The sequence below is a fragment of the Melopsittacus undulatus genome, chromosome 18 (genome assembly GCF_012275295.1).
Source record: "Melopsittacus undulatus isolate bMelUnd1 chromosome 18, bMelUnd1.mat.Z, whole genome shotgun sequence".
NCBI lineage: Eukaryota > Metazoa > Chordata > Aves > Psittaciformes > Psittaculidae > Melopsittacus > Melopsittacus undulatus.
This window is the reverse complement of record NC_047544.1, coordinates 376,163-403,430: the sequence shown is the minus strand read 5'-3', so window position 1 is coordinate 403,430 and position 27,268 is coordinate 376,163. Positions and strand designations below refer to the sequence as shown.

At 63.4% G+C, this 27,268-nt stretch overlaps 6 protein-coding genes across 7 annotated transcripts; 2 read left to right on the top strand and 4 right to left on the bottom strand.

Annotated features, from left to right (window-relative positions):
• Positions 1 to 1,228: 1,228 nt before the first annotated feature.
• Positions 1,229 to 4,274, bottom strand: H2AZ2 (H2A.Z variant histone 2). The gene is made up of 5 exons (XM_034070521.1): positions 4,148 to 4,274; positions 1,979 to 2,056; positions 1,717 to 1,830; positions 1,506 to 1,635; positions 1,229 to 1,409 (listed from the first exon to the last, which is right to left on the bottom strand). Exons 1-5 carry the CDS (start codon positions 4,148 to 4,150, stop codon positions 1,348 to 1,350), a joined length of 387 nt encoding a protein of 128 aa, XP_033926412.1. The 5' UTR covers positions 4,151 to 4,274; the 3' UTR covers positions 1,229 to 1,347.
• A 4,293-nt stretch (positions 4,275 to 8,567) lies between these two features.
• PURB (purine rich element binding protein B) lies at positions 8,568 to 9,587 on the bottom strand. The gene has a single exon (XM_034070553.1). It carries the CDS (start codon positions 9,584 to 9,586, stop codon positions 8,597 to 8,599), a length of 990 nt encoding a protein of 329 aa, XP_033926444.1. The 5' UTR covers position 9,587; the 3' UTR covers positions 8,568 to 8,596.
• A 751-nt stretch (positions 9,588 to 10,338) lies between these two features.
• On the bottom strand, positions 10,339 to 11,743 carry LOC117437136 (cytochrome c oxidase subunit 5B, mitochondrial-like). Its single transcript, XM_034070488.1, has 4 exons — positions 11,605 to 11,743; positions 11,307 to 11,380; positions 11,119 to 11,218; positions 10,339 to 10,565 (listed from the first exon to the last, which is right to left on the bottom strand). The coding sequence occupies exons 1-4, from the start codon at positions 11,696 to 11,698 to the stop codon at positions 10,453 to 10,455; spliced, it is 381 nt and encodes a 126-aa protein (XP_033926379.1). The 5' UTR covers positions 11,699 to 11,743; the 3' UTR covers positions 10,339 to 10,452.
• Positions 11,744 to 12,510: 767 nt separating this feature from the next.
• Positions 12,511 to 15,370, top strand: LOC117437127 (calsenilin-like). Its single transcript, XM_034070435.1, has 8 exons — positions 12,511 to 12,760; positions 13,674 to 13,798; positions 13,878 to 13,947; positions 14,025 to 14,095; positions 14,332 to 14,439; positions 14,516 to 14,620; positions 15,114 to 15,176; positions 15,276 to 15,370. The coding sequence occupies exons 1-8, from the start codon at positions 12,658 to 12,660 to the stop codon at positions 15,321 to 15,323; spliced, it is 693 nt and encodes a 230-aa protein (XP_033926326.1). The 5' UTR covers positions 12,511 to 12,657; the 3' UTR covers positions 15,324 to 15,370.
• A 275-nt stretch (positions 15,371 to 15,645) lies between these two features.
• Positions 15,646 to 19,739, top strand: FAHD2A (fumarylacetoacetate hydrolase domain-containing protein 2). 2 transcript variants are annotated; one of them, XM_034070533.1, is made up of 8 exons: positions 15,646 to 15,663; positions 16,107 to 16,301; positions 17,120 to 17,336; positions 17,466 to 17,525; positions 17,660 to 17,822; positions 18,617 to 18,725; positions 19,384 to 19,471; positions 19,571 to 19,739. In XM_034070533.1, exons 2-8 carry the CDS (start codon positions 16,114 to 16,116, stop codon positions 19,631 to 19,633), a joined length of 888 nt encoding a protein of 295 aa, XP_033926424.1. In that variant the 5' UTR covers positions 15,646 to 15,663; positions 16,107 to 16,113; the 3' UTR covers positions 19,634 to 19,739. The 2 variants fall into 2 exon arrangements, with proteins under 2 accessions (XP_033926424.1, XP_033926423.1); XM_034070532.1 differs by having other exon boundaries at positions 17,120 to 17,354.
• On the bottom strand, positions 19,540 to 26,355 carry LOC101872537 (glycerol-3-phosphate acyltransferase 2, mitochondrial). The gene is made up of 23 exons (XM_034070534.1): positions 26,331 to 26,355; positions 25,495 to 25,558; positions 25,263 to 25,332; positions 24,999 to 25,112; positions 24,827 to 24,900; positions 24,016 to 24,126; positions 23,787 to 23,897; positions 23,222 to 23,321; positions 23,010 to 23,146; positions 22,826 to 22,925; positions 22,551 to 22,748; positions 22,363 to 22,473; positions 22,170 to 22,249; positions 21,967 to 22,085; positions 21,816 to 21,886; positions 21,469 to 21,733; positions 20,929 to 21,077; positions 20,638 to 20,715; positions 20,443 to 20,568; positions 20,239 to 20,359; positions 20,090 to 20,140; positions 19,923 to 19,978; positions 19,540 to 19,829 (listed from the first exon to the last, which is right to left on the bottom strand). The coding sequence occupies exons 3-23, from the start codon at positions 25,317 to 25,319 to the stop codon at positions 19,725 to 19,727; spliced, it is 2,334 nt and encodes a 777-aa protein (XP_033926425.1). The 5' UTR covers positions 25,320 to 25,332; positions 25,495 to 25,558; positions 26,331 to 26,355; the 3' UTR covers positions 19,540 to 19,724.
• Between the last annotated feature and the right edge of the window lie 913 nt (positions 26,356 to 27,268).

Below are 27,268 nucleotides of genomic sequence, written 5' to 3'. Positions count from 1 at the left end.
CCCATTCCAGTGCCTCAGCACCCTCACAGGAAAGAATTTCCTCCCTTATCCCCAACCTGAACTCCCTGTTCCAGTCTGAACCCATCACCCCTTGTCCCATCCCTACAGTCCCTGATGCAGAGCCCCTCTCCAGCATCCTTGTAGCCCCTTCAGACACTGGAAGCTGCTCTGAGGTCTCCTCACAGCTTCTCCAGCCTCAACAGCCCCAATGTTCTCAGCCTGGCTCCATACAGGAGCTGCTCCAGCCCCTGAGCATCCTCGTGGCCTCCTGTGTACCTGCTCCAGCAGCTCCATGTGCTCATGCTGGGACCCCAGCACTGCACACAGGGCTGCAGGGGGGTCTCAGCAGAGCAGAGGGGCAGGATCCCCTCCCTCAGCTCACAGCATTCAGCTCAGCGCAGCACCCGGTTGGTTTTCGGCCTCACCGCACCCGTCGGGCTCACGTTGAGCTCCCCCCCATGGAGCTGGGCTGGGGGAGCCCCCCGCCCCCACTTCCCATAGGGAACACCAGGAAGGGAACAGAACCTCCCCGACCCGGCTCCAGCAGCGCATAGAGGGGTACACCCCCAACCTCCTCTATTTATACCCACCCCCGCCGCGCCCAGCCAATGGCAAGCGCCGAGGCGCCGCGGGGGCGGGGCGGCGCAAACCACTGCGGAGGTGGGGGAGGCGCCGCTCGTCACTGCCGGTGAGGGCCGGAGCGGGGCTGAGCCCTCCCCGCCGCCCTCCGTTACCCACCCGGGCACCGAGCAGGGTCAGCAGTGTGGCCGGGCCGGTTTCCTTCGGGATACGGCGTGGGGGGGGGAGCAACCGGTGACCACCGGGGCTGCCCCCCCCGGTGCAGCGGCGTGGAACATCCCGAGGCAGCCATGTTACCGGCTGAGCGCCGGCCCGCCCCAGCGCCGCCATCTTGTGACACCCGGGCCCGAGGCACCGGGTACCGGGGTAGAGACCCCGAGGGAGCCGCGTACGCGCCTCGCCCCTCCCACCTCATTTACATACCCCTCATTTGCATAAGGGGCGGGAGAACACGCGTGTCAGCAGCGCAGCCGCAGCGGTGCTGGCGGCCGGGGGGTGCCGGTGTTACCGGTTCCCCGGTGACCCCCCCGCCCGCTCCCCTCAGCACAGAACAGCTTGATCCTTATGTAAAAAACGCTTTTATCCGTCCCCGGTGTATAAAAGGCCGGAGGTGCCGAGCCCCGGTCCGCAACCCCCCCCGCCGCCGCCTGCCCCCCGCAGGCCCTGCCCGGGCTCTGCCCTCCACTCTTCCCTATGAGCCCCCCCGTTCCTCGTGTCCCGGTCACGGCGGCAGGGGGGGGGGAGCGGCTGCTTCCCCTCCTGCCCTCCTCACGCTGTTTTCTGCTGGCCCTTCTTCCCGATCAGCGACTTGTGGATGTGGGGGATGACACCTGCGGACAGAGCAGGGGGGGTCCGAACCCTCCCGGGGTGGGCCAAGGGAACGGGGGATCCCTGCCCGCTGTGGGTTAGGGACGGGGGTCACTCACCTCCGCCGGCAATGGTGGCTTTGATGAGGGAATCCAGCTCCTCATCCCCGCGGATGGCGAGCTGCAGGTGCCGGGGGGTGATGCGCTTCACCTTGAGATCCTTGGAGGCATTCCCTGCCAGCTCCAGCACCTGCCCGGACAGGGGGGGACCCTCGGGATGGGCAGCCTGGGGCTGCTGCAGCCCCTATGGGGCGGGCAGGGCAGGACCTACCTCTGCGGTCAGGTACTCGAGGATGGCGGCGCTGTACACGGCTGCCGTGGCCCCAACGCGCCCGTGGCTCGTGGTGCGGGTCTTCAAGTGTCTGTGGATCCGGCCCACGGGGAACTGGGGAGGGAGCGACCCCGGTGTTAACCCCCTCCGATGGTAACGGGGGGGACAAAGGGAGCTCTGAGCCCCCCCCACATCCCCATGGGGTCCTGGTGCACCCCGATCCCAAAGCATCCCTAAGGTGGGAGGTTTGGGGCTGCCTCACCTGCAGCCCGGCTCTCTGCGAGCGGGACACTGCCTTGGCCTTGGCCTTCCCGCTGTCCTTGCCTGCCTTCCCACCAGCCTGCAGGGAGAGACACTGGAGTTAATGCATGTGCAGCGACCCCAGAGCCCAGCACTGGGGTAACAGCACCAAAGGGACCTGGAGCTGCTGGAGCAAGGCCAGAGGAGGCCATGGAGCTGCTGCGAGGGCTGGAGCAGCTCTGCTCTGGAGCCAGGCTGAGAGAGCTGGGCTGGGGCAGCCTGGACAAGAGAAGGCTCCTGAAGGGGAGACCTGAGAGCAGCTCCAGTGCCTGAAGGGGCTGCAGGAAAGCTGGAGAGGGGCTTGGGACAAGGGATGTAGGGACAGGCCAAGGGGAATGGCTTGAACCTGCCCAAGAGAGGGGAGACTGAGCTGAGCTCTGAGGCAGAAGCTGTTCCCTGTGAGGGTGCTGAGGCGCTGGCACAGGGTGCCCAGAGCAGCTGTGGCTGCCCCATCCCTGGCAGTGCTCAAGGCCAGGTTGGACACAGGGGCTTGGAGCAGCTGCTGCAGTGGAAGGGGTTGGGGTTGGAGCTGGGATTCCATGTAAACCGGACAGAGAAACCCAGTTAACAACGTTCAGATCAGAAGGACCATCCTCAGAGTGTAACACCCCAACACCACCTGGACAAGCAGCAAAACACAGCTTCACGAGCAGGCAAAACCCCATCAGGGTGTCCTCTGGGCCATCTAGCCTCATTATAATCTCATTTGAATATTAAAATCCACACCCAGGTGTTGATAATTGGAATTACATCGAATAAATACACAAAATGAAGTGGGAAAATTAGGTAGGATCCCCCCAGATGCACTGGGATCTCCATGGGGCTGAGCCTGTCCCCATCCTGCCCCAAGGCAGCAGCGCTGGGTACAGGCTGTGCTCTGGGTGTGTTTATGACTGATCTCTGCTGCCTCTGTGGGTGTTATCTGTGCTCCCATCCACCCGGTGGGTGTCAGATCATCAGTGCTGAGTTCAAACCTGCCCCCGGCAGGAACTCGGGTCACGAACCCCCCAGCTGGGATCTGTCACTGCAGTGAAGCCCTCCCTGGGGTGAACACCCCTTTAACATGAGAGCAACACATAAAACACCCCCGAAATCAGCTCTCTTGAGCAAACAGCAGCAAAGAAACCCTGGAGAGGGGGAGCAGACCCTAAACCACGATGGGCCCATGTAAACCCCTGGCTTTGAGCACGCACGGAACCCACAATCCCTATTCCTGCCTATGAAGGAAGAACTGCAGCTGTCAGGGCTCCGGGCGCTCTTTAAACTCAACCGTGGGGACAAGAAGGTGCAAGGAAACAGTTCCCGTGGAGGGGAGAGATGAAGCAGATCCGGCAGTGGGAATGCCGGCACCGGGAATGCCGGCACCGGGAATGCCGGCACCGGGACAGGGCTGTCACCAGCACTGCGCTGTCAGAGCAGCAGAGACGCATCCAAAAGGATCTGAAGCCCTCGGAGCTCCTTTGGAAGCATCGCTTGGCCAAACTTCCAAGCTCATCCCGGGCTCGGTCCTGCAGGAATTCCGGCTCCGGTGATGATTCCCCCATGGAGCTCAGGCTGCTCAGGAGCTGATCTGCTCCTTCCTCCGTGCAGGACAGCACTGACAGGCCCAGCACCGGCGTCTCCTTCCCTGCTCCCCACGGGAGCGCATTCCCACAGGGAAGCCTCCCTGGATGCAACAACCGGGTCCCTCTTCCCCCCCCGTTCCCACCGCTCCAGACGGGCCTGAACCCCCCGAAGCGCCGCTCTTTACCCGGTGCCACCGCTCCCCGCACAGGGGCTCCCCCTTATCTCCGGTTACAGCCGCGGCCGCAGCAGGTTCCTACCCCCGGGCCGTGCCCAGCGGGGGCCGAACCCCAGCAGGGCCCTACGGAAGCCGCAGGGCAGCGGCTCCTTCCGCCGGGACCGGACGGGGCTTCCCCCCCTGACAGCCGCTTCCTCACAGCACAAACAACCCCAGAACCGGGCCCGGAGCCGCCGCCAGCGCCGCTCCCCCCGCGGCCCTCCCGGTGACAGCGGCAGGAGCCAGCGGCACAAGCCCCGTCCCGCAGGGCCCCACGGCAGCGAGAGGCTCCGGTCCCACCGGATGGGGACCGGGTCCCGGTACCGGACCCCCCCCCCCCCCGCCCCTCACCATAGTGCCGCCGATCCCGCGCTGGAGCCGCCTCAGGAGCCGCCAGACAATAACCCTGCCGCGAGCGACGAGCGAGCCCGGCCTGCCGCGGCGGCGCCGCGAGCCAATCGGGACGCGCCGTGCTGGTTTGAACGCGCCGCTGCCACCAATCAAAAGCCGGCTTCTTACTTCCCCCGCCTGGCCCCGCCCCGCGGCCCGTTTAACGGCTGTTTTTCCTTTGCACACGGCACGCAGGGGTGAGGGCGGGGGCGTGGCGCGCCGGTGGGCGGTGCTTCGGAGTGACGTGGCTATCATCCAATAGAAACAGCGGACCAGCCAGAGGAGGCGGGGCCACAATGACAGACGGCTCGATTAGCCAATGGGATGAGGTAAACCTTTCCCGCCCATTCTCCGGCCCCGCCCCTCCGTGCTGAGGGGAGGCTCCGGTCGGGGCCGCCGCTCGGGGCCGGTCCCGGTCGGGGCCCGATCCCGGCCGGAGCTCCCGGTTCGGTCCCGGCTGTGCAGGTAGGGCCGGGGCAGGAGCGGCTCCCACCCCCCCCCCGGTGCCTCCGGGCCCTGCAGCTGCCCCCGCGGCCGCACCTGCCCCGCCGGCAGCAGCTGCCCATGGCCGGGGCCCCTGCAGCTGTGCCCTGGAGCCGGCCGGGCTGAGGCCCCGCGGCAGCTGAGGCCTCGGGCTGTGCGCAGGGCACCATAAGAGTCCCATAAGAGTCCCATAAAAGCCCCATAGGTCCCCGGCCAAGCCCTGACGGTCCCCCCAAAACCCCAGTGAACCCCCCAAAGCCTCAAGACGCCACCAGAGCCCCATAGGGGTCCCGTGTGAAAGCACCATAGGTAACCACTAGAGGCCTTAGGGCCCCCCCCCAAAGGTCCCATGTCTCCCCAGGGCCCCATAGCTCTCCCCAGAGCCCCACATGTCCTCCCATTGGCCCTAAGGTCCCCCAGAGCCCTACAGCTCCATAATTCAGCCCCAAGGTTCCCCCCATATCCCACCCCTAAGGGCCCCTAAAGCCACAAGGCTCCTTCCCAGAGCTCCATCTGTCCTAAGTCCCCTAAGTCCCATCCAAGTCCCACAACACCCCCTTCCCAAACCAATGGCACCCCCCAACCCCCCCCCAATGATCCAGACGGGGCCGGGCCGGGATTTGGTGTTTTTTTGTTGTTTTCCATTCACTTTTCCGCATACTTTTTATTTGTTACAAACATACAATTCTTTAAATATAGACTTGTAAAACTCCATCTGCAAAAATCTGCTACGGGGGAGGAGAGGAGCAGAGGCACGAGGAGCTCCTCACGCCGGGCGTCGTCTGGCGCTAGTGGTAAGATCCAGGGATCCGGGCCCTGCCTTCGGCAACCGCCGGCCGCACAGGGATGAGGGAGGGAAGCAATGGGGTAAGGGGGGGGGGGGTACAAGACCCCCCCCCTGCGCCGGCAGCCCCTCCTCGGGCTGCCTAAAGTGCATGTGGTTGTTTTCTGTTTTTCTTTCATTAAAAAAATAAGAGGAATAAAACTTTCTTCTTTCTCAAGGGTCTGCGGGAACGGGGGGAGGGGGGAGCGGGGTCGGGCTCGTGGCAGATCCCGGCTCATCCCGGAGGATCCGGTGCTGTTCCAGCATCCCCCCCCGCCGGCACCTTCCTGCTGCGCTCACCGCCTCTCCGAGGTGCTCGTCCCGTCTGGATCCACCGGAGCGACCGGGGCCTGACCGGCTCGACCGGCTCTGCCAGCCTCTCCCTCGGAGCCACGGTTGGCATCTCCCAGCAGGAACGCTGCCCTGGTGCTGGAGCTCCGGCGCTGTTCGCTCCCGTTGCCGTCGCGTCGGGTTTGCCAGGGTTTGGTTTTGCTCCTTTTCCGTGGGTTTTGGAAGCTTTTGGTTCGGCTCCAAACGGGAGCCGGTGAAGGAGTCACCCGGAGCTGTCACTGAGGGCCCATTCCGTGCCCCTCACCCCCAAAGCGGCCGGGACCAAGGCAGGAGAATTCCCATTTTTATCCCTTTTTGGGGGAGGGGGAAGATTGACTTGAAGCATTCCCACTATTCCCGGTGCTCCGCACGGTTTGGGGTATATACAGCGAGGTTTGGGCGCTATACAAGATTTACAGGTGAGTTCTGTACAGCCACAGCGCGCTCGCAACCCGGCCCTACCGGAGCAACTCCCAGCTGGAAGATCCAAGGATTTGGGATCATTTCCCTCCCCCCCCTCCCCCTCCCGATTAAAAACCAACCCCAAAACCCAAAAGGAATTTGTTTTCTACAGAATCCAAAGCAAACTCCCCCCCCAAAGCCCCTCATATATGTACACACACGCGCGGAGAGGTGTATCTACATATATATAGATACAGGAACAGCCGGACCGCGGCGTTCCCGGCGCTGATGATGTGTCACCATCACCACCATCACCATCACCTCAGGGCTGATCCTGGCCTCACCCAACCGAAAGGAAACCCCCAAAACCCACCCCAAAACCCACCCCCCCCCCCCCCGGAGCAGCCACCCGAGTCCTCGCTGGTGCCGCGGCTCCTCCGGACACCGCTTGGATTCCTCCTGATTCCATCACTTTGGGGATGTTTTGGCCTCTTCTGCCTCTCTGCTCTTCTCCCCCATCTCCTGCGCTGGCAAATGGAAGATTCCCACATGGAATCCGGCAGGAGGAAGGCTTCGTGCTGCCGACGCCGCCGCGGCCCCGGCTCCCGCTTGCGTTGTCGCCATGGATTTTGTTCTCCTTTTGGCTTTACTCGCCTCTTGTTTCTCCTCCTATTCCATGTATCCCATGGTTTTCGAGCCAGGCTGGCGTCGAAAGGCAAGGCTAAATTCCTGCAATTCAGCCCCAAAATATAGGAATATATATATATCGTTTATATATATATATATATATAGAGCTCATCCTCTTCTAAAATGAAAGGAGAGGTACCGCCTGCGTCTGGCGCCGGCGCCCGCCGCTCAGTCCGGCACGGCGGAGCCACGCTTCCCCCCAGGAATCTCCTTCGGGAAGGAGTGGGAAGAGCGGAGCTGGGGGGGGGGTCCAGCAGGACGTCACTGAGAGCTGCCTTCGGGTACAAAATACAGTACGGACGCAGGTGGGACACCGAGATAAAAGACTATTGCTCCCGTGGTGAGTGAGGAAACCGGCTTAAAAACGGGATGAAAGGGAGAAATCCGCGTTAAAAACCCCTTGGGAAGAGCGTTGGAAGCGGATGGACGGACGGTGTCCCCCCCCACGGCTGCTGCTCCTTGCGGGTGAGGAGGGCCACGGTGTCACATCCCCCCCTCCGCTGCTCGAGGCTTCCCAAGGATCCGCCGGGATCCGCGGCAATAAGTTAAGGAGGCGGCAGCGGCTCCCGGAAAAACAACGGGAAAACTCCATAAAAAGCAGGAAAACTCCAAGTCCTCCAAGGGGAGAAGCTGTGGGATGAGAGCAGAAAACTTTGGAATGACGAGCGCTGGAGCCCAGCTCAGTCCGGGGCCGCTGGGAACGCGCAGGGCTGGAGGGGCCGAGTGAGCGAGAAAAGAGGGGAAAACCAGGATAAAACGGGTGGGAAGGGGGGGGGGAAACGACGATTTGAGAGCGGAAACCTCCGGTTTAATGCGCGAGGTGATGGGGGGGGCCCCGGCGGGGGCAAAGAGAGGGGGAAAACCCTCAATAAGCCCCAAAAGTGAGGTCCGGATCCCGCCTGAGGTCGGTGCTGCAGGAGGAAACGCGGATCCCGGGGGAGGAGGCGGCTGCGGGGCCGGGGCAGGGACAAGGGGAAGGGTTGGGGCCGGTTCGAGCTTCCCTTGTGCGATCCCGGTGGGGAATCCTCAATCCCGAGGAATCTGCGGGTCTGGAGATGGGGGGAGGTTTGTATCCCAAAAACCAGGGAGAGAGGAGGAAGGGAAGGGAATGGGGGGGGTTAAAGGGGAAAAGCGGATGGAAATAGAAAGGAATGAGGGAGAGAAAGAGGGAAAAGAGAGAAAATAAAGGGGAAAAGAGGAAAATGAAAGGAGGAAAAGTAAAAAGAAGGAAAAGGAAAGTAAGGGGGGAAAGTAAAGGGGGAGAAAGGGGAATGCGAAGGGGGAAAGAGGGAAGCAAAGGAGGAAAAGAGGGAAGCAAAGGGGGAAAAGAGGGAAGCAAAGGGGGGAAAGGGGAAAGCAAAGGGGGACAAGGGGATGTAAATGGGGTGAAGAGGGGAGCCCAGAGGCTGGGTACAGACGAGATCCGACGTTGGTCCATGTGTGCCCCCGCCCCGGCTCTGGCTCCGCCGCTGCCCCCCCTCCGGCTCCGGTGCCGGCACGTGGCTGGTGTCGCTGGTGCCCCCATCGGCACGGGCCCCCCCCGCGAGCACCGGGAGCGCGAGGCCGAGCTCCGCCTCTCTCCGGTGGCATTGGGGGGGGGGGGGTCGGGTCCGGTTCGGGCTGGTGCAGGTTGGGGGGGGGGGGGGGGGGGGTTCGGGGATGGGGCCGGCGGTGACATCCGGGGCTCAGTCGTCGTCCACGTCGTCGCCGTCCGAGTCGTCGCCGGCTCCGCTGCCGCTGCCGGGGCCGGGGGGGCCGGTGCGCCGGTCGTACAGCTTGTCCCGCTGGCGCTCCTGGATGTCGCGCATCTCCTCGGCGTAGCGGCAGAAAGCGCCGCCGAACTTGGCCCAAGCCTTGTAGGGCACAGTGATGGCGTTCCGGTACGAGGGCTTCACCTCGCTCACCCGCAGGAACACCCCGTACTTGTTGCAGCCCACGTCGAAGAAGAAGCGCTTCGAGTCCACCGTGATGGACGTGCCCTCGGGCAGCTCCCCGTACAGCCCCCCGGCCCCGGGGCCTCCTCCGCCGCCGCCGGGGCCGCCCAGCTCGTCCTCGTCCCCTCCGTAGTCGTCGATGAGCTTGGCCAGAGCATCGCGGAACTCGATGAGCCCTTGGGCCGGCAGCGCGATGGTCTGACCGCTCTGCAGGCCGGGGGGCCCACCGGGGAACCCCCCGGGGCCACCGGGGCCGCGGTTGACGGTCTGGCGGATGCGGAGGAAGCGGCCGCGTTGGTTCTCCTTCAGGTCCAGGTAATACTTGCGGTTCTCCCGCACCAGGAACTCGCTCTTGAGGGCCCGGCGGGGGCCGGCACCGGCGCCGTCGCCGCCGTCGGGGGGCCCCGCGGCCTGGGCCAGCTGCTCGGGGCTGGACGGGCCGAGCTGCGCGTAGTGCTCGATGAAGTCACCGAGGTAATCACGGAACTCGGCGGCCACGGCCATGGACAGCGTGAGGCGGCTCTTGGAGCCCCCGGCGCCGACCTCGGCGATCTTGAGGAACCGGCCCTTGGAGTTCTGCTTCACGTCCAGGTAGAACCGCTTGTTCTGGATGTCCAGGCGCTTGGACGCCAGCTCCTGGGTCTCCTGCTCGGGCCCCGCCCCCCTCCCGGCGCCGCCGCCGCCGCCGCTGCCGGTACCGAAGCCTCCGCCGCGCTCGCTGCCGCTGTCCCCGTCCGCCATCTTGTCCGCCCCGCGCCGGCCGCTTCCGCGCGCGACCGCCCCGCTTCCGGCGGGCCCCGCCCCGCCCCTCTGCGACAGGGGTGACGTCACCGCCGCACTCCGCGGGCGGCGGGGGCCACGCCCACCGCGTCCCCGCGCGCCCTCTGCGATAAGCCACGCCCCCTCCCCCTGTGACGTCACCGCCAGCCCCGCCTGTCATTCACGGCTCGGCGCAGAGGGCCCCTCCCCTCCGGTGCGTGACGTCAGCGCCGAGCGGCATGACGTCACCGGCAGCGTCAGCGGCGCCGGGCGGGGCCACGCACATGGCTGCAGTTGTCTCCGGTACCGGATCCTGCCTGCTCCGCGGAGCATGACATCACTGATGACGTCATCAACGGGGGGGGTCACAGTGTTCTGGGGACACCCCCCCCCCCCGAGCCCAGGGCTGCTCCTGACCCGTGTTCATGGGGCTGAACCACTGCAGAGCCGGGGGGGGGAGCTCAATGGTACCCCCAGGGCAGGGGGTACCCATGGAGGGCATCAGCCCCCCCAGGCACTGATGGGGCCTTGAGGACGGATCCCACCCCCCCAGGGTGGAACAGAGAGGGGGGTCCCAGAGCCCAGCACACGGGGGTGCAGGTGCCCCCTGAGCACCCCTTTGAGCCCCCCCATTCCCAGCCCTCTCCTCCTGACAGTGACCCCAAACCCGGGGGCTGCCCCCAAACACAGCCCCAAGGTCACGACCCCCCCCCCCCATAAACACAGTCAGGGGCTCACAGACACAAACTCTTTATGGGGGGAGCAGCTCCATGGACAGGGGGGAAAGGGGAAGATGAAGGGGGAGGCTCCTCGAGGTGTGGGGCTCAGACACAGCTCCGGGGGGGTCCTCAGTGGGGCAGCTCGTGTGGGATGAGCTTGTAGTGGGCACCGCAGGAGGGGCAGCGCTGAGCCTCGCCCTTGTGCAGCCAGAACCAGACCACGTAGCTGTTGTCCTCTTCACCTATGGAGGGAGAGGAGAGGGGACGGACAGAGGGATGTAGGATGGGATGTGGGATGGGATGTGGGGGATGGGATGTGGGATGGGATGTGGGGGATGGGATGTGGGATGGGATGTGGGATGGGATGCGGGATGGGATGTGGGATGGGATGCGGGATGGGATGTGGGGGATGGGATGTGGGATGGGATGTGGGATGGGATGAGGGATGGGATGTGGGATGGGATGCGGGATGGGATGTGGGATGGGATGAGGGATGGGATGTGGGATGGGATGCGGGATGGGATGTGGGATGGGATGTGGGGGATGGGATGTGGGATGGGATGTGGGATGGGATGAGGGATGGGATGTGGGATGGGATGCGGGATGGGATGTGGGATGGGATGAGGGATGGGATGTGGGATGGGATGCGGGATGGGATGTGGGATGGGATGCGGGATGGGATGTGGGATGGGATGTGGGATGGGATGGGGGATGGGATGGGGGATGGGATGCGGGATGGGATGTGGGATGGGATGTGGGATGGGATGTGGGATGGGATCCGGGGGGGTCACTTACAGACACACCCCACGATGCGCTTGTTGGTGATGGACGGGACGAGGTTCGGGTCCTCCTTGGTCCCCGCGTACCGCTTGGGCCGGAACATGCTATAGGGGTCCTGGGGGGGGGGTTAACAGCGGTCACACCGGGACCTGCCCCCCCCCCCCCCAGAGCCCCGCCCCCTCCCCGGTACCCCCCGCACTCACCAGGCCCTTGTTAATGGCCTCCATCACCTTCCGTTCCAAACCCGTCGCCTGCTCCTCATCGGTGGCCAGGCGGCCTGCGGGGCAGCGTGCTCAGACCGGAGGCCGCGGCCTGCCCGGTTACACGGTCTCCCCCCCCCCGATCCCAATCCCGGTCCCGGTCCCAATCCCGATCCCGTTTCCGTTCCCAATCCCAATCCCGGTTCTGATCCCGGCTCCGGTCCAGATCTCAATCCCGGTCCCGTCCCAATCCCAGTCCCAATCCCAATCCCGGTCCGTTCCCGTTCCGTTCCCCGCTCACCGGGCGCAGCGAGGCCTCGCACGGGCACATCTCGGGCACCGGCCGCAGGCAGCAGCCTCAGGGCCCTGCTCACCCGCAGTAACCTTGAGGCCATGGCGGCGGCGGCGGCGGAAGTGGAAGTGCGGCGGGTCCGGGGCTTGAGGACACGCCCCCCGATAATGAAACCACGCCCCCTCTGCCTGACCACGCCCCCGATGTTGGCTCCGCCCCTGGTCGTTGAAGCCACGCCCCTCTGCGGCTGGCCCCGCCCCTCGGTGCGGCCCAAGGGGTCAGTGGGGGGGGGGGAATGGGGCCGCTCCATGGGATGGGGACGTGTCCAGGGCCTGGGGGACAGGAGGATCCCAAGGGATGGGGTCACCCCCATGGGACAGGGACACAGTGGGGGGGGCACAGGGATGATGTCCATTGGGTGTTGGGGACAGGAACACCCCCAGGGATGGAGATGGGATCATGAGGACAACGTCCTGGGATCCTTGGGAACAGGGACACCCTTGGGAACAGGAGGAGCTCAAGCAATGGGGACACCCATGGGGTGATGGGGACAAGGTCTGTGCAGCTGTGGGGACAGGGACCCCCCCACGGCACAGCCCAGAGGGGATGGAGATGTCCCAGGGCCTTGGGGACACTGCACCTCGTATGGACGAGGCCACCCCTTTATACCCCCCCATTAACCACCCCTTGTGTTCTGAGCGGGGGGGGGGTGTGCAACCCATAACCCCCCCTCCCCCTGCTGTGTCCTTGGGACACCCCCAAACCATCCCTTTTCCAACCCAATTCCAAGGCCTTGTGCTGTGCTCAGCACCCATGGGTGCAGGGGGGGGGCGGTGGGGGGGGTGGTACCAGGCTCCCCTTTGCACCCCTGTGGCCGGAGAGGGCTGCACCATGGCGGGGGGGGGGCCATGGGCCGGTGCCAAGGGAGGAGGGCAGGAGGGACGGCCCCACTGCAGCGCCGCCCGCTCAGCACCACCGCACCCCAGCCCGGGGTGCCGGAGGGGGGGGACACACAGAGGACACCCCCATCCCCGTGGTCCCCCCCCTCGCCCCACCACGGCCATGGGCATCCAGGGTATGGAGCTGTGCGCTGTGGCCGTCGTCATCCTCCTCTTCATCGCCGTCCTCAAGCAGTTCGGGATCCTGGAGCCCATCTCTGTGGAAGGTACCTCCCCCCCCCCTTTAATTAACCCTCATTAATTAATCTGGTTTCCGGCCTCCCCACATCTCTTGGGTGTTTCTCCCCATTGAAGGACCTGTTGGGCCCACCAATAGGCCCCTTAGGGTCAAACCTGCAGGGTTTGGGGGCTCCCCTATGGCCGGGAGAGGAGGGGTTGGGGGTGAATCTGAGGGACTGGGGGGGGGCGCAGCCTCCCTGCCCCCGCCCTGCCTCGTCATGGCCCAGCTCTGCTCTGCCCTTCCCTATGGGGCTGGGCTGGGGCCAGTCCCCCATAAACACTGCATTGAGGGGGTGCAGGGAACCCCCTTCACAGTGACTCTCCTGGGGGGGGGCTGGGACCTTTGTGCCCCTTGAGACCCCCCAGGCAGGGTGATGTGAGGACCCCAGCCCCCAGTGACCCCCAAACCCCCGCAAGGGGGGTCCCCAATCTCCCACTGACCTCAATGCCCCCAGAGACAGGACACGGGGTCCCCAATTCCCATCTGGAGGAAGGGGCTTCTCCATCACCCCCTGGCCACCCGGCTCCGGAGGGATGGGGGTTGGGGCTCTCCTGCTGCCCCAGCACTGCAGAGCCTCTCCCTGGGCCAGTTTTCCCACCCCATTCCCGATCCTGGCACTGAGCAGCTCCATGAGGCCTCCCAAGCACCAATTATTAATGAGGCATCATTTATTAATTACCTTGGGCCGCCGGAGCAGGAGGCGGCATCGGCAGCGCCGGAGCTTCCACACCCTGGGAATGCTCTGCCGGAGCCTCCTGGCATCCGGTGCCTTCCCCTTGGGGATGCTCAACCCAGCGGTGCCCTTTCCCCCCTGCACAAGGGGAGTGTGGGGTCCAGCATCAGGTCCTGGGGGTCAGGATGGGGTGGGATGAGCCGGGAATGATGCGGTGAGGCCGCAGACGGAGGCGAGGTCGAGGTGGAGCTGGCGGCCGCCCGGCACCAACCGGAGGAGCTGGAGCAGCTGCTGGCACAGACCAAGTTCTCCAAGCGGGAGCTGCGATTCCTGTACCGAGGCTTCAAGAGCGTGAGTCTGGGGGGGGGTCCTCACCCCCAGTGTGGCTGCACCGGAGCCGCGGCCTCACCGGTGCCCGTTGCCCTGCCAGGAGTGTCCCAGTGGCCTCGTGGATGAGGAAACCTTCACGCTCATCTACTCCCGGTTCTTCCCGCAAGGGGGTGAGTGCCGGTGGTGATGCCGACGGGAACGGGGCCGGGATGTGGTGGTGGCATCACTGGCTCCTGCTGTCCCACAGACGCCAGCGCCTACGCACACCTCTTGTTCGACGCCTTCGACGCCGACCGCAACGGGGCCCTGTGCTTCCAGGTGATCCATGAGCTCTTCCTTCGGGATCGCAGCTCTGCTCTGGCTTGAGGCCGGAACTGCGGCACCGGCTCCACCGCGGGCATTAAAAATAGCTGCGAGCGAGAATGGAAACGGGATCAATAGGGAGAAAACACAATTCCCAGCAGGGCATCCATGCACCGGTGCAGGGGGTGGTGAGGGCCCCATCCATGAGGTCCCATAGGGATGTTCCCACTCACGCCCCCTTCCTCCGGCAGGATTTCGTGCTGGGGCTCTCGGTGCTGCTGAGGGGGACGGTGCAGCAGAAGCTGCAATGGGCTTTTAACCTGTACGACATCAATAAGGACGGCTGCATCAGCAAGGAGGTGACCGGGGGGTGGGTGACCCAAGGGATGGGTGATGGGGACAGAGGGGTTCTTGTCACTGCTCCGTCCCCACTAGGAGATGCTGGAGATCCTGACGTCTATCTATGACATGATGGGGCACAGCACCCGGCCCATGCTGCAGGGCTGTGCTCCTGTGGAGCATGTGGAGCTCTTCTTCCAGGTGAGAGTGTCCCCCTAGAACCAGCAAACACAATGGGGCTGTACTGGGGCTGTACTGGGTTTGTGGCTGGCACTGGGACCAGTGCTGGCACTGGGATACAGTGGGGCTGGCACTGGGACTGATGCTGTCAATGTCACCCAATGGGGCTGCCACTGGGTCCAGTGCTGTCACTGGGACCAGTGCTATCACTGGGACACAATGGGGCTGCCACTGGGTCTGGTGCTGTCACTGTCACCTAATGGGGCTGTAACTGGGACCAGTGCTGTCACTGGGACACAATGGGGCTGTCACTGGGACCGGTGCTGCCACTGTCACCCAATGGGGCTATCACTGGGTCCAGTGCTGTAACTGGAACACAATGGTGCTGTCACTGGCACCCAATGGGGCTGTCCCTGTGTCCGGTGCTGTCACTGTCAGTGTGTTTGGTGCTGTCACTGTCTCCCACCGGTGCTGTCCCTGTCCCACCCCCCTGACCCCATCTCTTCCCCCACAGAAGATGGACAGGAACGGTGATGGGGTCGTGACCTTCGAGGAGTTCCTGGACACGTGCCTGAAGGTGCGGGGCCCCCATGGCCTTCATCCCCCTCCTCCTCCTCCTCACCTCCCCTCCATGGGTCATGGCGGCCGCTCGGGGCTGACGCTGCTGTCCCCGCAGGACGAGGCCATCGTGAGCTCCCTGCGGCTGTTCGAGGACTCGCTCTAACGGACCTGGGTCCTGCGGGTGTTTTATAATTAAAGCAACAGCCACAATTTGGGGTTAAAAACGGGGATTTCGGGGCCTCGGCGCTGTCATGGCGGCGCCCACACCGCGGCCGCGCGGCGTATCCTAGCAACGCCGCTGCTCCCTCCCGCTCCGGCTCTCATTGGCTGAGAGGCGGAACTCTGCGCTCTCTCATTGGCTGCGCGGCCTAACGCCTCCCGTTCCCATTGGCTGCACGGAGGGTCGCTGCCGGCTTTCTCATTGGTTGGGACTGAGAGGGGGGCGGGTACTCGGAGAGGGCAAAGAGCGGAACGTGACGTAGGTGGCTCCGGGGAACCCCCCGGTGCGGGCACGGGGGGGGGGCAGGGGGATCCCGCACCGGGAGCGGGAGGGGGGGGGCAGGGATTGGACTGAGCCGGAGGGGGGGGATCCTTATGGATCAGGGCTTGGATCGGGGCTTGGATCGGAGGGATCCCTGGCACTGCAGGACAGGGAGGTGCGGGGATGGTCTCTGGGATGGGAGCGGTGCGGGATGGGGGGGATCCTCATGGATCCGGACAGGGGGATCCCTGGCACTGCAGGACGGGGGTGCAGGGATGCTCTATGGGATGGGAGCAGAACGGGATAGGGGGATCCTCATGGATGCGGGCACGGGGATCCCTGGCACTGCAGGACCGGAGGGGGGGATGCGGGGATGCTCTCTGGTATGGGAGCACCGCAGGATCAGGGGTCCCCATCTCGGGTCCGTCGGTCCCGTCCGGTGCGGGACGCGCTGCTCTGCGGCAGGTCCGGGATGCGCTCGGCCGGAGCCTTGCGCCTGGTTCGGTTCCGGGGACCGGGGGGCCCCGAGCCCCGCCTGGGGCTGGAGCTGCCGCCCGGCGGGGACGAGATCCTGGATCTGAGTGCGGCGGAGCCGGAGCTGCCCCGATCCATGCGGGACTTCCTGAGCACCGGCGGCACCGGCATGGCCGCGGCACGGAGGTGGGTGCCCCAGTACACCCAGTATGGAGGGGGTTGACCTTGTACCCCCTTATAGATGTGGGTGCCCCTGTACCCCAGTGTGGATGTGGGTGCGCCTGTACCCCAGTGTGGAGGTGGGTGCGCCTGTACCCCAGTATGGAGGTGGGTGCCCCTGTACCCCAGTGTGGAGGTGGGTACCCCCCTGTAGATGTGGGTGCCCCTGCACAACTATGGGTGCACCCGTATAGAGGTGGGCATCCCAGTACAACCCATAGGGAGGTGCGTACCCCTCATGTAGATGTGGTTGTCTCCATATAGAGGCAGGTGCCCCCATACAGAGACGGGTGCCCCAGTACAAAGGTGGGTGACCCCATATAGGGATGGTTGCCCCTGTACAGATGTGGGTGCCCCAGTACAGAGGTGAGTGCCCCAATACAAAGGTGGGTGCCCTCATACAGAAGTGGGTGCCCCAGTACTCACCAGTACAGTACCTCCAGTACAGAGGTGGGTTGCCCCATATAGGGATGGTTGCCCCTGTACAGAGGCGGGTGCCCCCGTACAGAGATGGGTGCCCCTGTACAGAAGTGGGTGCCCCAGTACAGGGGTGGGTGCCCCCATACAGAGGTGGATGCCCCCATATAGGGATGGTTGCCCCAGTACAACGGTGGGTGCCCCAGTACAGAGGTGGCTGCCCCAGTACAGAGGCAGGTGCCCCAGTACAGCGTCGGGTGCCCCCATATAGGGATGGTTGCCCCAGTACAGAGGTGGGTGCCCCAGTACAGAGGTGGCTGCCCCAGTACAGAGGTGGTTGCCCCATTACAACGATGGGTGCCCCACAGGGCGCTGGAGTCGGGCGGTCCCCGGGTGCCCCGCAGTGCTGTGCAGCTCCTGGCCCCCGTGGGTGACCCCCAGAAGCTGATCTGTGTGGGGCTCAACTACCGCGACCACTGCCTGGAGCAGGACGTGAAGGTGCCCAAGGAGCCCATCATCTTCAGCAAGTTCCCCAGCGCCATCACTGGGCCCTTCGATGCCATCGTGCACCCCGAGGACAGCAGCGTGAGCACCACAGCCCCAGCGCGGCCCCCCTGCAATGGGTGCTCACCCATCACCAATGGGTGCTCATCCATCACCAATGGGTGCTCACCCATCACCATGCTCACCCATCACCAATGGGTTCCCCCACAGGAGCTGGACTGGGAGGTGGAGCTGGCGGCTGTCGTGGGGAAGGAGGGACGGCACATCCCGGTGAGCCCCAGACCCCCCCTTGCTGTGGGGCGCGGGTTGTGGCCCCACATGAAGTGTGGTCCCCGTTGTGGCCCCACATGAAGCAGGGTCCCCATTGCAGCCCCACATGAAGTGGTGTCCCCGTTGCCCCCCAGGAGGCAGCCGCCATGGATCACGTCGTGGGCTTCACCATAGCCAACGATGTGAGCGCCAGGGACTGGCAGATGAAGAGGAACGGGCGGCAGTGGCTGCTGGGGAAAACCTTCGACACCTTCTGTCCTATGGGGCCGGCGCTTGTCACCAAGGAGGCTGTGACCGGTGAGGATGGGATGGGGTGGGATGGGGGGCAGGGGTGGGATGGGATGGGGGGCAGGGATGGGGGTGGTGATGGTGTGGGAATGGGGACGGGATGGTGAGGGAATAGGGATGGGGACAGGGATGGGAGGGGATGAGGATGGGGTATGGGGATGGGATGAGGTACAGTGATGGGATGGGGACAGTGATGGGATGGGATGGTGATGGAATAGTTATGGGAACAGTGACGGCATGGGGACAGGGATGGGATGGAGACAGTGGTGGGATGGGGTACAGTGATGAGATGGGGATGGGACAGTGATGGGATGATGATGGAATAGGATGGGAACAGTGATGGTATGGGGACAGGGATGGGATGGGATGAGGATGGGGTATGGGGATGGAGTACAGTGATGGGATGGGACGGTGATGGAATAGTGATGGGAACAGTGACGCTACGGGGACAGGGATGGGATGGAGTACAGTGATGACATGGGGATGGGACAGTGATGGGATGGGGACGGCAATGGGACAATGGGATGGTGACAGGGATGGGATGGGGACAGGGCACGGTGATAGGATGGGGATGGGACAGCAATGGGATGAGAATAGGGATGGGATGGGGATAGGGACAGGGTATGGTGATGGGATGGGGATGGGACAGCAATGGGATGGTGACAGGGACGGGATGGGGATGGGGCACAGGCTCTTCCCAGACAGACACAAGAAGCCACAGACACTGATTTGCCCCAAAAGCTCCATGTTTCCCCCCATGTGGGGGGTGTCAGCCCCTCAGCTCCCCCCATACCCCCCCACAGACGTCCACAACCTGCGCATCAGCTGCAGCGTCAACGGGCGGGTGATGCAGGACAGCAGCACCAAGCAGCTCATCTTCCGCCTGCCCTGGCTCATCGCATGGGTGTCCCGGTAAGGGGGGGCACTGGTACCCCCAGCAGGGGCTATGGTGACACCCCCATGTCATGGTGACACCCCCCGTGTCCTGGTGACACCCCCATGTCATGGTGACACCCCCCATGTCATGGTGACACCCTCATGTCATGGTGACACCCCCCACGTCATGGTGACACCCCCCGTGTCATGGTGACACCCCTTGTGTCATGGTGACACCCTCATGTCATGGTGACACCCCCCGTGTCATGGTGACACCCCCATGTCATGGTGACACCCCCCACGTCATGGTGACACCCCCCGTGTCATGGTGACACCCCCAGTCATGGTGACACCCCCCACGTCATGGTGACACCCCCCGTGTCATGGTGACACCCCCTGTGTCATGGTGACACCCCCCATGTCACAGTGACACCCCTTGTGTCATGGTGACACCCCCTGTGTCACGGTGACACCCCTTGTGTCATGGTGACACCCCCCGTGTCATGGTGACACCCCCATGTCATGGTGACACCCCCTGTGTCATGGTGACACCCCCCATGTCACAGTGACACCCCTTGTGTCATGGTGACACCCCCTGTGTCATGGTGACACCCCCTGTGTCACGGTGACACCCCTTGTGTCATGGTGACACCCCCCATGTCATGGTGACACCCCCATGTCCCCCCCCCTCCAGCTTCGTCACCCTGGTCCCTGGGGACATCCTGCTCACGGGGACCCCCCCAGGGGTTGGTGTCTTTCGGAAGCCCCCCGTGTTTCTGAAGGTGAGGGGAGGTGAATGGGGGGGTTTGGGGGGGGGGTTTTGGGGGGGCTGTAGGGGCCCCCATGGGGTCTGGGGGTGCCAGTGCCTCCCTGCCCTGCAGAGAGGAGATGAGGTGAGCTGCGAGATCCAGGAGCTGGGGCTCATCTGCAACAAGGTGGTGTGAGGATGGAGATGGGACCTGGTCCGGCTGCTTCCCCCCCCCCTGCCCCATAGATCACCCGTGTGGGGCTCAATAAAGCAGGAGCCGGATGCTCCTAGGGCTGCATGAACTGTTGGATGAAGGCTTCCAGCCTGTCCCGGTTGGCGCTGGAGCGGAAGGGCTGGGCAAGGTGGAGCAGGGAGCCCACCTCCTCCAGCACCTATGGGGGCAGATGGGGTCAGTGTGGGGCAGATGGGGGTCAGTGTGGGGCAGCAGGGGGTCTGGGGGGGCTGCAGGAGCCCTCGGTGCTTACCCCCATCTCCTTGAAGGTCTGCAGAGAGCTCAGGGCCAGGCTCCTGTTGGCGAGTTCTGGGGGCAGAGGAAGCATTGAGGGACCCCAAATCCCACAGCTTGGTTTGGGATTGGGGGGGGGGGGGTGACCCCAAAGAGGGATGGAAGCCTCAGGCCCCCCCAGCTCACCAGAGCCCTCCTTGGTCAGGAAGAGGAGCAGCTCCTCCACATAGGCTGCCTCTGTGTGGGGAGATGGGGGTCAGAGCCCAGCACCCCAGAGCCCAGCAGGGGTTGGGGGGCACAGGAGCAGTTCCCCCCCCCCATGGGGGGGCTCTCACCGGGTTGGGGCCAGCGGCTCTGCCCCAGGTAAGCCACAGCTCTGGTGTATGTGCCCAGAATGGGGCTGAGGAGCCGGCAGAGGAAGAGCAGGAGGTGGGGAGAGCCCTGGGGCTCCCCGAGCTGCATAGGGGGCAATGAGAGCTCAGCTCCATCACCCTCACCCCATAGGGGTGATAACGGGGACCCCCCCCCCCCAAAGGCACCTTAAAGCAGCGGTACGGGCGGCTCTCATCCTGGCTCTCGCTGTCACTGAAGTCCATCCATGCCTGTGCCTGGTGCTGGTTGAAGCCCCTCGGGGCTGTGTCACAGACCCAGTGCTCCCCGTCCGGCTGTGGGGACAACCGGGACCGTCTGGAGCCGCCCCAGGGGCAGCCCCTAACCAAGGGGGGGGCACAAACCTGCTCCGGCTCCAGCAGCCCACATAGGATGAGCTTGTCCACGATGTCCTCACTCCAGCAGCCCAGGGGCTGGCAGGGCTGGGGCAGGGGGAGGAGAGGGGGTGGTTGGGGCACAGCACCCCCAATGCCACCTGGAGGCCATGGTGGTGGTGATGGTGATGGTGAAGGTGATGGTGATGGTGAAGGTGATGGTGAAGGTGATGGTGATGATGATGGTGAAGGTGATGGTGACTATGATGATGATGATGATGGTGATGATGATGATGCCCCCCCCGTGCCCCCAGCCCCTACCCGCAGCCCCAGCAGGTTTGGGGGCAGCAGCTGCAGCAGCTCCAGGGTCTTGCGCTGCAGCTCATCCTGGCTGAAGATGATGCTGGAGGCTCTGGGGGGGAGCTCCAGGAAGGGCAACATCTCTGCCAGCAGGGCTCGGATGGCACAGGCTGAAGGGATAACAGTGTCACCGGTTGTCCTGGTGTTACCGGTTGTCCCATTGTCACTGGTTGTCCTGGTGTTACTGGTTGTCCCATTGTCACCGGTTGCCCCGGTGTCACCGGTTGTCCCATTGTCACTGGTTGTCCTGGTGTTACCGGTTGTCCCAGTGTCACTGGTTGTCCCAGTGTCACCGGTTGTCCTGGTGTTACCGGTTGTCCCATTGTCAACGGTTGTCCCAGTGTCACCAGTTGTCCCGGTGTCAATGGTTATCCCATTGTCACCGGTTGTCCCGGTGTTACCGGTTGTCCTATTGTCACCGGTTGTCCCATTGTCACTGGTTATCCCATTGTCACCGGTTGTCCCAGTGTCACCAGTCCCACTCCACACCTCCCTCCTCACCTCCCACCGCCTCACTGGCGAACACAGGCAGGATGTCCGCGCTGTGCTGGCCCAGCTCCATCCAGGTGTGTGCCGAGGCCTCGGGGATCACCAGGACATCCCCGAGGGGAGGGATGTGGTACAGGCGGAGCCGGTCCCCGAGCAGGATGAGGCTGTGCTGCACCAGCACCCGCAGCTGCCCCGAGAAGCCCACGTCCCTCTGGCGCAGCAGGATCTCCTCCAGCAGCCAAGCAAAGTCCTGCAGGAGCCGGGAGAGGAAGACCCCCTGGAGGAAGAGGAGGATGAGGAGCAGTGTTGGGAATGCTGCTGCCATAGGAAGGGATGCTGGAAGCTCAGCTCTGCCTCACCTCCCGGTGCCAGTGCAGCAGCAGCGCAGCAGTGATGCCCACGGACATGATGGCAGAGCAGGAGATGCTGTCTGGGAACAGGGATATGGGATAAGTGGGAATGAGGAGCAGAGCTGAGGGGTGATCCCACACAGACCCCATCACCCCTCACCGCTCAGGGAGTGCAGGCCCAGGTTGGTCACCAGCATCTCCTCCGGTGTCTCCAAGCAGGTGCCCTTTGTGGAGCCAGGAGCCCCATCCGTGGTATTCCCGGCATCCAGCTGGCTGGGCCTATGGAAAACGGGATGAGAGGGATGTGGAACCACTGCCGGAGCCATGGGAGCTCCGTGGCACCGGAGCCTGGGTCCTGCTCACCACGTGCCAAGGATGCTGGGCAGCAGCAGCAGCTCCTCTGTGTTCCCTGTGGCTCTGCCACGGCTTTTGGCCATGAACTCCTGGGAATGGTGAGGAAGGAGCTGTCAGTGTGCACTGGAGCATCCCATAGATGGGATCACCGCATCCCAACACCCCAAACCCGCATCCCGATGCTCCAGCCCCATTGCCCTACCTGCAAGGAGAAGGGCTGACCAAAATCCACCCGGACACAGCCGAGGTTCCGGCGCAGGGCCCGCACCACAGCCCAGAGGCAGGCACCGATGCCAAGGGGCTGAGCACCGCACTGGGGGGGGGACCAAGGCATTAGTGGGGTGCATGGGGGTGATGGAGAGGCTGCACCCCCCCTGGCCAAGCCCTCACCGGTTGGGAGCCACCGGGGATGATGTCGTAGCCGATGCCCACGGGGACGAGGAGGACGTCGGGGACGGTGCCGGCGCACACAGAGCTCAGCACCAGTGCCAACCAGCGCCGGGCAGAGGCCGAGAGCAGCTGTGGCACCGCCGGCTCCTCCAGGAAGATGAGCAGAGGCTCTTGGCTCCGCAGCAGCTCCTCCATGTACTGCGGGGGGAACACGGTGATGTTGGGGGCACCGGTGCTTGAGACCCCCCAAAACACACCCAGAGCTCGGTACCCACCGCAGCCAACACGGCCTCGGGCAGAGCATCCTCCGCATGGCTCTGTGCCTGCTCCATTCCTGCCGGCAGGAACACCCCTCCGAGGCGGCGCAGAAGGGACCTGCAGGGCACCAGAGACACTGGGGCTGTGCCCCACTGGCCTCCCCCCTATGAGTGCCCCACACCGGAGCGTGCCAGGCCTTACCGGAGGCGAGGGCTGCAGGGCTGGGCACCCACCGTCACCCTGGGCACCCCCAGCCCGCGGGAGCAGAGGATGAAGGAGAGCAGAGGTCCATCCAGATGGGATTTGTGCGTGGAGAGGAAAACCAGCGGCACGTGGGGCTGCAAGGGACGTGTGGGGCTGAGCGGCTGTGGTGCCGGTGGTGCGGTACCGGCTGTGGCTGCACCGGTGCTCACCGTGCCCTGTGCCCGCAGCACCGTCTCCAGCTGCCCCCGGTGCAGCTGCACGCTCAAGAACAGGCGGCTCAGGAGCTTCAGCAGAGCCCAATGGCAAATCCTGCAGGAAAAGCAGGGAGGGAAGAACCCCCCCCCCCCAGTCACCCCATTCCCTGCCTCAGTTTCCCCCCCAGCAGCAGGGGATGGCTCAGCCCCACACACAGCAAATGAACTGCTCCATCCCATAGGGAAGGGACTGCTCCTTTGGCTCTGATTTCCAATGGGGTTGGTTTCATCCCTCCCTTCCCTGCTCCTGTGCCACATTCCTGGAAGGAATCCTGGTGGGAATATCCCTATGGAGCTGTGAGGGACCCCAAGGGTCTTCCTGCAGCCCTCAGAGCATCCCACTGTGTCCCACAGCATCCCCCTGTGTTCCCAAAGAGCCACCACTCACAACCCATCCAAAACGGGCTCCATAAGGAGCAGGAGAGCCCTGGAGTGGAGGGACTGGGAATGCCCCAGCCAGGAGCTGGGATGGCTCCAGGAGGAGATGGGAAGTGGAAGGAAGGGGGAGCACAGCCCAGACCTCAGCAGAAGCAGGGAGAGAGGGGCCTGGATGTCAGCCAGGAGCTCCAGGACCTTCTGCTTCCATCCATCATTCCCTGTGGGATCACAGGCGGGGGCAGCATCCTGCACCCTGCGGAGGGATGCAGGAGTTGGGAGCATTCCCGGATCCCTTGATCCCAATGGGATCCCACAGGCCTGGATGGGGGGGGGGGATGTGACCCCCCCAGAGCTCCTCCGGGTGCTCCCACCTTGCACTGCGGCAGATCCGAGCCGGGAGCTCCCCATGGATGTCAATGGGGATCCTCCAGGAGCAGACAGTGAGGAGCCCACAGACCCTGCGCACCAGCCAGCCCCGGAACCTACACATGGACACAGGGAGTTGTGGGGCCAGGGCCCCATCCCCACCCCACAGCACCGAAGCCAAGGACAAGGATGGGAAGAGAAGGGAACATCGGGAAGAGGCTGCTGGGAGTGGAGGTGAGGCTGTCCCTGTGCTGGGAGCGGAGGTGAGGCTGTCCCTGTGCCGGGAGCGGAGGTGAGGCTGTCCCTGTGCTGGGAGCGGAGGTGAGGCTGTCCCTGTGCTGGGAGCGGAGGTGAGGCTGTCCCTGTGCTGGGAGCGGAGGTGAGGCTGTCTCTGTGCTGGGAGTGGAGGTGAGGCTGTCCCTGTGCTGGGAGTGGAGGTGAGGCTGTCCCTGTGCCGGGAGCGGAGGTGAGGCTGTCCCTGTGCTGGTGGTGGAGGTGAGGCTGTCCCTGTGCTGGTGGTGGAGGTGAGGCTGTCCCTGTGCCGGGAGCGGAGGTGAGGCTGTCCCTGTGCTGGTGGTGGAGGTGAGGCTGTCCCTGTGCTGGGAGCGGAGGTGAGGCTGTCCCTGTGCTGGGAGCGGAGGTGAGGCTGTCCCTGTGCTGGGAGTGGAGGTGAGGCTGTCCCTGTGCCGGAGCCAAACCAGCTCCTCCGTGGGGTCAGGAGCAAGGCGGATGGTGCATCCCCAGGGCAGGGGAAGGGGTTTCCATAGGGATTGGGAATTCCCTAGGGAATAAAGCCCCGTTATTCCCCATCCTCACCGCGTGTCCTTCTCCGTCACCCGGCTGACGTCACAGAAGCCCCCGGAAAGGAGGTGCTTGGAGTAGAATCTATCCTGGAAGCAAGAAGGGAACAGGTTCAGCCCCACAGGCACCAACATCATCCCATGATCCACACTTCGGGATCGCTCCGGGAGCTTTGGGATGCTCTTACCCAGCTCATGGGGGTGCAGGTCTGGCAGCAGCGCCCCACATCCAGGCGGCACTGGCCCAGGAAGGGGAGCACGACCTCCACCCTCTGCCCCGACACACAGAGCCAGGTCCTCATCTATGGAATGGCACAGGCTGGGAAGCTCCGGGAATGCTGAAGGGAATTCCCCTTCCCCCCCCCCCCAACACAGAGCAGGAATCACTCAATGGGGATGGATGGAGATGGTGTTTGAGTGGACATCAAGGGGGGGTCACCCCCATTGCTCACCCCAGACCTGGATCCGCCGGGATCAGCACTCGGGAAGGCTCCAGCAGCAGGATCCATGCAGGGATGAGCCCTTGGAGCAGAGCAGAGCTGTGGGGATGGGGGGGGGGGGCACAGGGACACTGCCGTGGGGCAGGATGTGACCTGTGGGGTGATGGTGGTAGGGGGGAAATGGGGTCACCCCATTGCTGGGGGTCCCCTCTATGCCTACCCTTGTCCCCAGGGAATGCTGTACCTTGGGATGGGGTTATCCTGGTGGAGACGCAGCCCTGGGTGTGGGGCTGGGATGCTCCAGGATCCTGGAAAACAGGATGGGAATGGACAGAAGGGGTCAGTTGGGAAGTGTCCTACAGGGACTTGTGGGGTGGGTATCACACCCCATATAGACCCCAGAACCCCATAGGGAATGGAGGGGAGTCCATGTGGGACACAATGTTCCCTATAAAGTGTTGGTTGGGGGGTGAATCACAACACCCAATACCCCTTGGGGGGGGTTAACACCCCACCCCACACATACCCTATAGGGTAACACCCCACCCCACATACCCTATAGGGTAACACCCCCCCCACATACCCTATAGGATAACACTCCCCCCACACACATATCCTATAGGGTAACACCCCCCCACCCCACACATACCCTATAGGGTAACACCCCCCCCACACACACACACCCTATAGGGTAACACCCCACCCCCCCCCACATACCCTATAGGGTAACACACCCCCCACACACATACCCTATAGGGTAACACACCCCCCACACACATACCCTATAGGGTCACGCCCCCTACAGCCCCTATAGGGCCTTAGAGGGGGTTATGGATCCCATAGGATGTGGATGGGGGGGGGCCAGCACACCCCACTCAGCCTACAGGCCCCACAGGGCCCTGGAGGGCTCATGGGCCCCTCATGGGCCCCACATTCCCTATGGGGCCTTGTGTGAGGGAGGCGGAACCTCCGTTATGGGCCCCACACATCCCATAGGGCCTTGGGGGGGTTATGGGTCCCACACCCCACAGCAGGGGGGGGGGTTTTGGGGTCCCACACAAACCCCCTCCCCCCGCTCACCGCCGCGGGCCCCGCCGCTGCCTTCGCTCCGCCCCCGAGGAGCAAACCACGCCCCCAAGGAGCAAGCCCCGCCCCCTATGAGCAAACCCCGCCCCCGAGGAACAAGCCACGCCCCAGAGGAGCAAGTCCCGGCCCCGGCCCCGCCCCCTCCATAAGCCCCGCCCCCACCGCGTGGTCCTTGGGGAAGGAGGGGGTGAGAACGGGAGGAAACCGAAGGAGATGGGAAAGAGATGGGAAAATGGGAGGGGGGGGAGGGGAGGAGAGGGGAGGGGAGGGGGGAGGAACACGGGAAAATGGGGAGAAAAGGCAAGAAATAGGAACGAGACAAAAAAAGGTTAAAAAGGAAGGAAAAAGGGGAAAACAAAGGGGAAATTGGGCAAAAAAGGAAAAAATAGGAGGAAAGAAAGAAAGACAAGAAAGGAAAAACGAGAGAAAAGAAAATAATACAAGGAAAATAAAGGAAAAAGAAGGCGAAAAAGGGGAAATAAGAGAAAAAAGGAAAAATGGGGAAAAAGTAAAATAAAGCAGAAAAAAGGAAAAAAGAGACAAGAAAAAAGGTAAAACAAAGAGAATAATGCAAGAAAAAAAGGAAAAATAAAACAGGAAAAGAAGAAATAAGACAAGAAAAAGGTTAAAAAAGAAAATATAAGAAAAAAAGTGAAAATAAGATGAAAATATGGGGGAAATACAATAAAAATTGGGGAATTAAAAGGAAAAAAGAAAAATAAGAAAAAGGGAAAAATGATGATAAAAAGGGGGAAAGACGATAAAAAAGGGAAACAGAAAATACAAGAAAAAAAGAAAAGATGGGAAAAATATAAAATAGGGGAAAAAAAGGAGAAAAAAGGCAAAATGCAGTTAAAAAGGAGGAAAAAAGGGAAAAGTGAATGAAAAAGAAGGAAAAGAAAATGTGAAAATGGAGATGGGGAAGGGAACAG